Here is a 10836-nt window from a genome sequence, read left to right as displayed (position 1 = left end):
TCTGTGGTAATAGAGCTCTTCTGCCCAGCGCGTTTGAGGCTTAAATTAAGCCAGAGCACATGCAAACACACACACACCCACACACACACACAAACACACACACACACAGATTCTGCACATGGTGTGGAAACTGTTTTATACGCAGACATCGTCTCTTAAGGTTTCCATCTCCACCAAGTGAAAATAAAATGTTTATCCCTTGTGCAAATTGTCGTTCATTGTCTGAAGAATACAAAAGTAGAGTTTCTCTCAGATTGAAAAAAAATCTGTTTTTATTTTCCATGAAATCAGATGAGTTTTTCTCAGGTTATGCAGGACATCATTTCTAAACATACGTGTTTTCAAAAAAAAGGTTCAAAATAAAAGTGTATCCCATTTGTGTTAGTTGTCATTTGTGTTAGTTGTCATTTGTGTTAGTTGTCATTTGTGTAAGGACATCATGTTTCACAGGCATCTGTAGATTGAGTATGAATCACACTTTACTGTTCTAATGATGTTTACATATTTGAAGGGAGTGCTTTTCTTACTCAGACTATAGAACAGACATCAATTAACACTCACGGATCGGTCTTTATTTCCTAAAATATAGAAATAACAATGGGTAGCCTACGGTACATACTGTGTACATCCTGAATGATCTGGTGAAAACTGAGTATCTAGTGTAATGCTAATTCTAGCAGTGGCTAATGCTAGTGATGACTTTGACTTAATGCTAGCTGTGATTGTGGCTAATGCTAGGTGTAACAATGACTGAAGCTAGGTCTGAATGTCGCTAACACTAGCTGTAATTATGGCTAATGCTAGCTGTAACAATGACACAAATATAACTGCGATTGTAGCCAAAGATAGTTGTACTCCAAGCTTACAAGGATTCCCTGGAATCTTATCAACAGTAAAAGCTGTTGCATTTCTAAGAGGCTGGGCTCCCACTGCAGACTGGAGCCGTAGGGTAGTGGTTACAGAGATGGATTACCTACAAATCCCACACAGGGACACACACAAAGCACACAGCCTCACCTCCCTGCCTGCCTGGCCACTCCATTTAAAATACTTGGGTGAGGAGAGAAGAGAGAGTATTGAGGCGGTTTGAATTGGTAATGTGAAATGAAGCCTGCCTAGATAAGGTCAGCAGGATGGGAGACTCATAATAATGTATAATGTGAAATGATACAATAGAAGAGGCCATCGGTGTGATGTCCTTGGGTGTGGAGCACATGAGGCTGCTGAGGAGAGGACAGCTCAAACGAATATGGCCTAAACAGAGCAAATGGAATGGCTTCAAACACCTGGAAACCATGTGTTTAATGTATTTGATACCATTCCACTCATACACCCCGATCCCGTTCTCCTGTGGTGTGGATGATCATAAATACGGATCTGGTGTGGGGATCTCAGTGTTCTGCTGGGATCACCTCCAGGATGATCTGGACAGATCTGTTAATGGAATCTGACGACAGAATAAAATACACAGAAAAACATTTATGATACCATTGTGGTTAGGACAAGATTATTTGCAGAGTGTCCAAATGGACACATTACTGGTATTAATGCAGCAATTAATACCAGCAATGCAATGCAGAAAATGTTTTGGAAATTGCTTATATGTTATGGTAAGCAATGCATGTATAGTTTCATGGTCCACTGAAGCACTGATCAATCCTTTGCAGTCTGCATGTCAGTAGTATGTGTGATTTTCACTGTTATGTAAAGTCCATGTAATGGCTCCTACGTGTAGGTAGCGTGTTACCTAAACTCTTCTGTAGCCACATGGGTCTGCGGTCAAACACAATGAAGATATAGTAGGCTGGGATTCCTGTTAGTGAGATGGCGAATCCTATCCCTGTGTTGACGGGGTCGGAGTAGAGAGACAGGAACACCATGAAGAAACAGGTGAGGGAGAAAATGGCTGGAATGAAAAGAGGAACCTGGGGAGAAAGACAAAGAAGTACAAAGGACTCAAGGATCAATTCCATAAAGCGTTCATTAGTTGACTAAGACAGCCATCAGACAGACCCATGCTCTATTTGTGTGTCCATGTGTGCAAGATGCTTGATTATCTGCGGCTCCTGCATCGGCCTCCACAGCCACAGGAAGTGGCACCGAAGGAGAGGTGTCATCATTGACTTTGAAGTGTGTATGTGAATGTGTGTCTGTGACTACATGCCTGTCTATGTGGGTATGTGTGTGTTCACGTGTGTTGGACTGACCTTGAAAGGACGTGGCATGTCAGGGCGTGTGTATCTCATGTAGATGAGGCCCAGCACAGCCACACCAATGAAGAGCCAGCGGAGGAAGCTCATGAAGTTCAGCAGGCTGTAGATATCTCCCACAAACAGCTGGAACACCGTCATAGGGTACTGGAGACACACACAGAGAAAGACCACACACACACACACACACACGCAGAGAACACACACAGATCCAATGAGGATTACGTAGAGATGCTAAAAGGTAACCACAAAGAATGTTAACAGTTAAACATGCAAACGATGAGTACAGGAAGGAATGCAAAGTATAAATTGTGAACTCTAAAGAACAGGGCCCAGATTCACAAAAACTTAAGACGCTTCTTAAGAGAAGAAATACGAAGTTCATTCGTAAGCGCAATTCCTCAACAATATCTTAAGATTGAATGATTTTCTCATGAACTTCTCAAATATCTTCTAACGAATCTTCTTAAGATGTGTGTTGCTAGGCAACCAATTTAGCTATATAGCAATGGCAATCATTTTAGCATATTTCTTGCTGAGATTACGGTTCTAAAACCTGTTTAAAATAATCAATACTCAAACTTTCCGATAAAGTTTGTGTGAAATAAACATGGTCAATTGCTTTCATGAGCTTTTTCTCTCACTGCCCTGAGTTTAAGACAAGGGTTTAGCTTCGAAGAACTTAATTTAAAAAAAATCTAATTTCTTCTTAACCTTTATCTTAACATAAGAAACATAACATAAGAAACAGCGCAAGAACATTTCCAATAACCTTTTTGAGGAATAGCAACTTTGCTTAACTTTCTTCTTAAGTCTATAGTCTATAGAAGAAATTGCTTCTTAAGGTTCTGTGAATCCGGTCCCTGATCTGTGTGTATTTAAAAAAAAATGTTTATCTGACCAGAATGATGACGGCTGCCAAAGGTGTGTGTCTGCGGACGTGGATCATGGACAGAACCTCAGGGAGATGGCCTTCTCGTGACGCCACATAAAACATTCTAGAATGACCAACACAATCTTCAGGGTTACATGAGAAAATGTGAAATACTATCAAAAACAACACTTCATCATCGTCAGAGCCAAAAGAAAAAGCACAAAACAACATATATATTGTATTATTGTCACATACACTGGACAGGTGCAGTGAAATGTGTTGGTTTACAGGGTCAGACATAGCAGTACGGCGCCCAAGAACTCACTCTTTTGTTATTCCTCTATTAAAGTTGGCAGTGTCTAAGTAAAGCAATGTCAGCTATTTTGTTTTCACTATACCACTATACTGCGTATTCCATGTTCGACCTCCACATCCAAACTTCTGCATAACACAGTTTGGCAGTTGAATGAAGAAAAAAAAAAAGTGGCGAGATTCCTCACACACAGTTGTGTGTCAGGGAGGGAAGGCATTTTGTCATTCTCCTTGGCAGGAAAAGCTAGCCAAGGCTGTGTGGTTTGACACCTGTGTTGACGCAGCCCACCTTGAGAAAGCGAACAAGCAGCCGTTCATCGTACCGAAGCACGACAAGGCTACAAATACCGGCACTGCCACCGAGAAGTTCCCCATCGTCTTCTCTGCAAATGTCTGCACACAAAACAGAGAGAGAGAGAGAGACAGAGAGAGAGAGAGACAGAGAGAGACAGAGAGAGAGAGAGAGACAGAGAGAGAGAGAGAGAGAGACAGAGAGAGAGACAGAGAGAGAGAGAGAGAGAGACAGAGAGAGAGAGAGAGAGAGAGAGAGAGAGAGACAGAGAGAGAGAGAGAGAGAGAGAGAGAGAGAGACAGAGAGAGAGAGAGAGAGAGAGAGAGAGCGAGAGAGAGAGAGAGAGAGAGACAGAGAGAGAGAGAGAGACAGAGAGAGAGAGAGAGACAGAGAGAGAGAGAGAGACAGAGAGAGAGAGAGAGAGAGAGAGAGAGAGAGAGAGAGAGAGAGAGAGAGCGAGAGAGAGAGAGAGAGAAATAGTATGAACCAAACAGGGACAAAGAGATACAGAGAAAGATTCTCAATTCACTGAACATCTAGTTTAAGAACATAGGTAGCTAGATGCATTCAGTCTTTCCTTAAGAGCAGCACCACCAACCTTTTAAACTGTAATGAAACAAACTCCTTTAAAAAATCCTGATCAGATCAGAGCCCTTTTAGTGAATGAATCTCCCCCGACACCAAACTGGCCAGAGAACAGCGTGCAGACTAATTTTAGGCTCTGTCTAAGACTATGCAATTTACACTGGACCTAATGTAATTATTATTGAGAGGGATGGACTGTGTGGAATCACATTAGGCCATACTGGGAAGCATAGGTGTTGGGCTTGGCGTCCCACTAATGATGAAAGGTTAAGAGCAGTTTAGAGTGCAGGAAAGCAACACCGCCGATCAGTCACTCCTCAGAGCTAGATGGAATTAGGCCCAGATGAACGAGGTCTAAGACTGCAGTCATTACACCTCAAGTGTAGCAATACATCACACACAGAAATCTATAGGACTCGGGGGGGGGGGGGGGGGGGGGGGGGGGTAGTAAGATCAGTGTCAATGAAATTGGCCGATAGACAGAGAGTTTGTTAGATGCCTTACCACGGCGACGGATTGCGAGGCCAACAGCTCCTCTGCTGACATTACAGTGTAGTACGCCACATTGGTCAGCACGTAGCAGGAAGTGACTATCGCCATGGAGATACAGATGGCCAATGGCACAGTCCTGAGGATATGTCCAAATTTGAGACCGACAATCCAATCAAAATATAACTTGATCTCACCTTACGATGAGGCAAACCTGTGTAAATGAGATATGAAATAAGAAACTCACTTTTCTGGATTCTCCACTTCCTCAGTCACAAAGTTAAGGTAAAACCTGTTGGATAAAAGTTAGAGATTTACAACAATATGACATTAGGATATAGATAACAAGAGCTCATGACAAGTCAATAATGCATTATACCTGTTGGCTTCATGCAAAGTGTCACCTAGAATTAGATATAAGAGCTAGTCAAGTTATAAGAAGTCCATACCTACCACCCAGAATAGGCGTACATCCCAGAGTAGAAGGCCAGAGGAAGACCTGTGAGCTTGATATTACTGACCTCAAACGCATTCTCAAAGTTCCTAGTCTCCCCTGTGTGCACACAAACACAGAGTGAGACACACACACACAAAATGAGACACACACACACACAGAGTGTGACACACACACACACACACACACACACAGAGTGAGACACACACACACAGAGTGAGACACACATACACACACACACAGAGTGAGACACACACACACACACACACAGAGTGAGACACACACACACACACAGAGTGAGACACACACACACACACAGATTGAGACACACACACACACACACACACACACACACACAGAGTGAGACACACACACACAGAGTGAGACAGACACACAGAGTGAGACACACTCACACAAAATGAGACACACACACACACAGAGTGTGACACACACACACACACACACACAGAGTGAGACACACACACACAGAGTGAGACACACATACACACACACACAGAGTGAGACACACACACACACACACAGAGTGAGACACACACACACAGAGTGAGACACACACACACACAGAGTGACACACACACACACACAGAGTGAGACACACACACACACACAGAGTGAGACACACACACAAGAAGGACTTACACAAACACCAAAGAAAATTTATTCTAAATTTGTTTAGAATATTGATTGTTTGACTAGGTGCATTTTTCTAAGTATATCAGCATGGGTATGTGTAAGAATGCACCCCCAAGAGCATTCCAATACAATACACACATATGTAGTGTATTTCTGTCTAATGGAACACACTTCCAAAGGGGCAGATAATAACCCTCTAAAAGTCTGTTAGCTATGTATAGGCCTGCAGCCACGCTGTAGTTATTATAGCCTGTAATGTGTCGAACAGGTACTCTGTAGCCATTACACACCGTGGAGTTGCGTTTAATCGTCTAGTTAAAGTACACCTGGTATCTGTGGAATGTCCCTGTAACAAACAAACAAATATAACCCTATACCACAAACGGGGTTTCAAGGTTTTTGATGAGAGCCAAGAAAGAGTGTCAGATTCAATGTGATGTGAGCATAAGCATGCCATTTGTATTGTTTTAATCCAGTGTAAAATATGTGATGATGGTGATGATGAGGATGATGATTCATGTGATAATGAGGATGATGACGATGATAATGATGAGGATGAGGATGAAAGTCATGATGATGATGATTAATGTGATAATGAGGATGATAATGATGATGAGGATGAATGTCATGATGATGATGATGATTAATGTGATAATGAGGATGATGATAAGGATGAACATGATAATGACAATGAGGATAAATGTGATGATGAGGATGATGATGATGAGAATGATGAGGATGATGATGGTGATGATTCATGTGAAAATGAGGATGATGACAATGATGAGGATGATAATGATGATGAGGATGAATGTGATGATTAATGTGAGGATGAGGAGGATGAGGATGAGTATGATGAGGATGATGATGGTGATGATGAGAATGATGAGGATTAAGATGACGAAGGCTAACCTTTGAAGAGCATATAGAGGCCAGGTACGATGATGGTGGCGACAGCCAGCAGCTTGCAGAAGGTGAGGAAGATCTGAATCCTGTTTGTCCAGCTCGTACTCATACTGTTGAGATACATCACTGACGCTGTGGAGTAGTACACACACACACACACACACACACACACACACACACACACACACACACACACACAAACACTTTATGTGAAACTGACCGGTATCTTACATTCAGTTGAACCATCTCACTGATAAGCACTAAAATCCTATATTCCAAACGTTTGTTCAATTCAATATAATACAGTAGCATAAATCTTAGACGTACTTATTCCTATAGAGGTGGCCAGTTTGATAGCAATCTCTGGCACTCCACACGGCATGAATATGGGCTCCAGGATATATTGTCCGAAGGCCAGGGATATCACTGCCAACCCTGCAGGTCTAGAACAAACAACACCATCACACACAGACCCCAAAACACGGACCCAAAAATACACATGCAGTAAACACATCGACCGGAAATGCTGACCCACAAAGCTGTGAGATCTGGGGCCGCATGCACTGTTCAGAGTGTTGGGGAGCATTTGACCTCTAACTGACCTGTCTTACACAACCTCACACTTGTTTATAACAGTCAATTAACTGTTATTAATGATATTCAGTGGTTACTAACTCAAAGATGTCTGTTAGGTTCAGTTGAGACAAAAAAACATGAAAAAATATATATGATTAATATTGATATGAAATGGATACAATAGAATAGAATAGAATAGTACATTGAGTAAATACATATAACTAAAGGTACTCTGTGTCCAGAATGAAATGGAAAATGTTATGTATTCAGAATATCTGGAACAAATCTGGTCAGACATGTAGAAGCTAATAACCGTCAAACTTTATTCTCAGAACACTGAGACATTATTACACTACACAGCAGGTAAGACGTACACACTAAGTATCCAAAATAGCAAACACACATTTCTTCCACACGTGGAAGTGAATCAATTCCAGCGTTTTCTATTGATCTTGGCTCTAATAATAATCTAATAACTGTTTCCCAGTCTGTGGGCTCATCCCCGATCACTGTTCATTTCCCATATACCCAAAACCATACGTCCCCCCTAGCCCGATGATACTATGTAGTACAGTATAGTATAGCAGGTTTGTTTACACTGCTCTGCTAACGCGGGTATCAACGGACCAGGATGGGATCAGAGAGGCTTTACTACCTGTACAACGCTGAGATCAACGCTAGAATGCCCCTCCCCTTCTCACAAACAGACAGTATAGAGTGATATGCACACACTGCATTGCAAGTGTCTACCCCACTTCCTGCCTCTGTCTGTGTCACACACACACGCGCGCAAACACACATACAAGATACACACACAATAAATACTTTCACACACACACACCTGATGGCGATGATGTCAGCCCAGAGACGTATGAAGGCCATCTGTGGTCCAAAGGCCTCCAGAATATAGGTGTAATGTCCTCCAGATTTCTTGATGCTGGTTCCCAGCTCTGCATAGGACAGGGCCCCTGGGATAGGAGAGAGGGAAAGGTTTAGGACAGGAAACTGGCTACACATCTACAACAACAAACAGGTAAGTGGCTACTGTAAGAGGAAAGCGTGATTCCTTGTATTTTTCATTGTATGCATTGTACAGGTCTGTAGGACCTAAATTTCATCAATGTTTTTGCTGAGAATTTTCCAGGAGATGCAGATGAGCTTCGTGATTTACATAAATTGACTGAATGCCAACACTAACACATGGCTAGATTAACACTATTGCACTTTCATGTAACCTACTTTTGGCCAGTTAATAGCCTAGCCACTGCTCAAGAAACATAAATGTTAAAATTATTGTTGCTGCAGGATTATTTTGCTGTGACAGTATTGGTCAAATTACAGGGACACTGTAGGATTTTGTCATTTTAACATGTCTGCGTGCAATATGAAGGAAGTTAGTTAGCATTGACTCAAACTACTGCTAACTTCCCAGTTCCTAGTTGCAGAGAAATAAAAATGGTATCCACGAGTTCATCTGACTCTGGGTAAGGAGTGTCCCTTTAAGATCCTACAGCTCTGTGTGTGTGAGTGAGTGAGTGAGTGAGTGAGTGAGTGAGTGAGTGAGTGAGTGAGTGAGTGAGTGAGTGAGTGAGTGAGTGAGTGAGTGACTGAGTGAGTGACTGACTGAGTGACTGACTGAGTGACTGAGTGAGTGTGCGTGCACTTGTGTGTGTCTGTCTGTGTGTGCGTGCGTCAGAGCGAGAGAGAGAAAGAGAAAATGCAAGATAGGTTAACGTAAAGGGTAATTGAGGTTTCAGCAGTTTGATGGTTAGTTAGAAGGCAGTAGCTACAATAACGCTGCTGTAATTACAGTTTCATGATGAAATAATACTAGGGTAGAAGCGGAAGCTTTCCCATAGCAGCAGACAGTTAGCAAAGTTCATCCATCCCCCTAAGCTTTAAATCACACTCATTGTCTCAAGAAAAGCTGCTTTACAAGTTTAGCACTTTGTTTAAGGAGGCATCAGCTCTAGTGTCTTCAAGGAAGGGGAAGCAAGGGAGTCGTAACCCAATAGACTGAACTGCAATAAAAACACAAAAGCTCCTTCCCCGTACCTTCAGTTCACTCGCATCATAAAACCACTCTGCACACCTTTACTCAGGTCTGTCTCCACTCTCCCTCCCTTTCTCCCTGAGGAGGTGGGGTGTCGTCGTGGCGACAAACACGTGTGACTCACCAAACAGAGACAGTACTCCACAGGCAATCCACACCACCAGAGACATTCCAACACTCCCAGAGTTCTTCAAGATTCCCTTGGGAGAGATGAAGATTCCCGCGCCGATGATAGTCCCTATGATGATGGAGATTCCCCGAAGCAGGGTCACCTTCTTCTTAAGCTCTACCTTTCCGTGCGGAGAGTCAGGGTCCTCTTTTGGGACAGGAGTATCCCCTGGGTGTCCCCCATTTTGGGGGTTGTTGTTCACCCCAGTCCCCTCACCATTAACTGACCTCCTGGTCATCCTTGAACTCTCTTACACACACACACACACACACACACACACACACACACACACTCTCACTCACTCACTCACTCACTCACTCAAACACATGCAGTGTTTCTCACACACACTCTCTTCAACACAAGATATGTCATAAACAAGCCCCGCACACTCCCTTCTGGCACGCTAGGTCCCAAATCAACCTTAGTGTTTTTCCTTCTGTCTTCAGTGACCTGCTGTTGGGACGACAGAACAGTAAGTTACTCTGACAAAGCAGGTTGTTACTGGTCCTGCTGTGCAAATAAACTTATATTACTGGGAGCTAGACCAAACCTCTGGGGAATGGTCTCTCCTCTCTCTCGCTCCCTTTCTCTCTCTCTCTCTTAGACACACATACACAGCACACCCTAATCTCGCTCTGAAGCCCCACTCATTCAGTCGATCTCTCTTTCACTCTCCCACTTTGTTACACTGCACTTTTCTCTCTCACCCTCTTTTGTCTGTCCTCCACTAGTTCTGTCTGTCTCGCTCTATGTCTCTCTCTTCAGCATTCCCTCTCTCCCAGACCTTGTATTATCTGGCTGGTCCCTGTGCCTCCCTGAAGAAGCAGTCTGGTAGTGTTTCTGTTGTGAGAGGTGTTTCGCTGATACTCTCTGCCTCAGGATGTATCTAAATAATCACCTGAGTGCCAACTCCACACTCCCCCTTTGAAGGCTCCATCACAGTTCTCCCAAAACAAAAGGGGAACAAGAAACTAGGTTCTGTCACCCAACGCTAGCTGCCTGGCCAAACGCCTCTGACGTCACATGACGCATGTCAATCATCATAAACGCCTACGGTCTGGACTTGTCATTGACCACATTTACCACAAATACCCTTGTGAATACACACGGCTTCCAGTAAGATCATACACAATACCACACCAAGCAAACACTAACAACCAAGTAATGACAAAAGCAAACAACCCATTGATTCAAGCAAAGTTTCAAAGTTATAGGGGCGTGCCACAGGGGTTCTCTGTTGACTCGCTGGAAGGCAGATGGAA

The 10836-nt window shown here is 43.1% G+C and overlaps 1 protein-coding gene across 2 annotated transcripts; it reads right to left on the bottom strand.

The window, feature by feature from the left end:
• Window positions 1–249: 249 nt before the first annotated feature.
• LOC110487732 (cystine/glutamate transporter) lies at window positions 250–10589 on the bottom strand. 2 transcript variants are annotated; one of them, XM_036942956.2, is made up of 13 exons: window positions 10473–10589; window positions 9530–10027; window positions 8194–8320; window positions 7104–7219; window positions 6783–6908; window positions 5216–5315; window positions 5010–5054; window positions 4778–4901; window positions 3686–3789; window positions 3112–3208; window positions 2208–2357; window positions 1748–1925; window positions 250–1447 (listed from the first exon to the last, which is right to left on the bottom strand). In XM_036942956.2, the coding sequence occupies exons 2-13, from the start codon at window positions 9810–9812 to the stop codon at window positions 1392–1394; spliced, it is 1506 nt and encodes a 501-aa protein (XP_036798851.2). In that variant the 5' UTR covers window positions 9813–10027; window positions 10473–10589; the 3' UTR covers window positions 250–1391. The 2 variants fall into 2 exon arrangements, with proteins under 2 accessions (XP_036798851.2, XP_036798850.2); XM_036942955.2 differs by having other exon boundaries at window positions 10282–10547.
• Between the last annotated feature and the right edge of the window lie 247 nt (window positions 10590–10836).

The sequence above is a fragment of the Oncorhynchus mykiss genome, chromosome 14 (assembly GCF_057628025.1).
Source record: "Oncorhynchus mykiss isolate SJ-2025 chromosome 14, ASM5762802v1, whole genome shotgun sequence".
Lineage (NCBI taxonomy): Eukaryota > Metazoa > Chordata > Actinopteri > Salmoniformes > Salmonidae > Oncorhynchus > Oncorhynchus mykiss.
This window is presented reverse-complemented; position numbering and strand designations above follow the sequence as displayed.

Excerpts from the sequence above, each read along its gene's own strand:
- LOC110487732 (XM_036942956.2), bottom strand. The coding sequence starts at position 9,812 with ATGACCAGGAGGTCAGTTAATGGTGAGGGGACTGGGGTGAACAACAAC. Across the intron at positions 8,321-9,529 it reads TGGAGTACTGTCTCTGTTTG|GGGCCCTGTCCTATGCAGAG; the intron begins GTGAGTCACACG and ends CTCCTATCCCAG. Across the intron at positions 2,358-3,111 it reads TGGCAGCCGTCATCATTCTG|TACCCTATGACGGTGTTCCA; the intron begins GTCAGATAAACA and ends GTGTGTCTCCAG.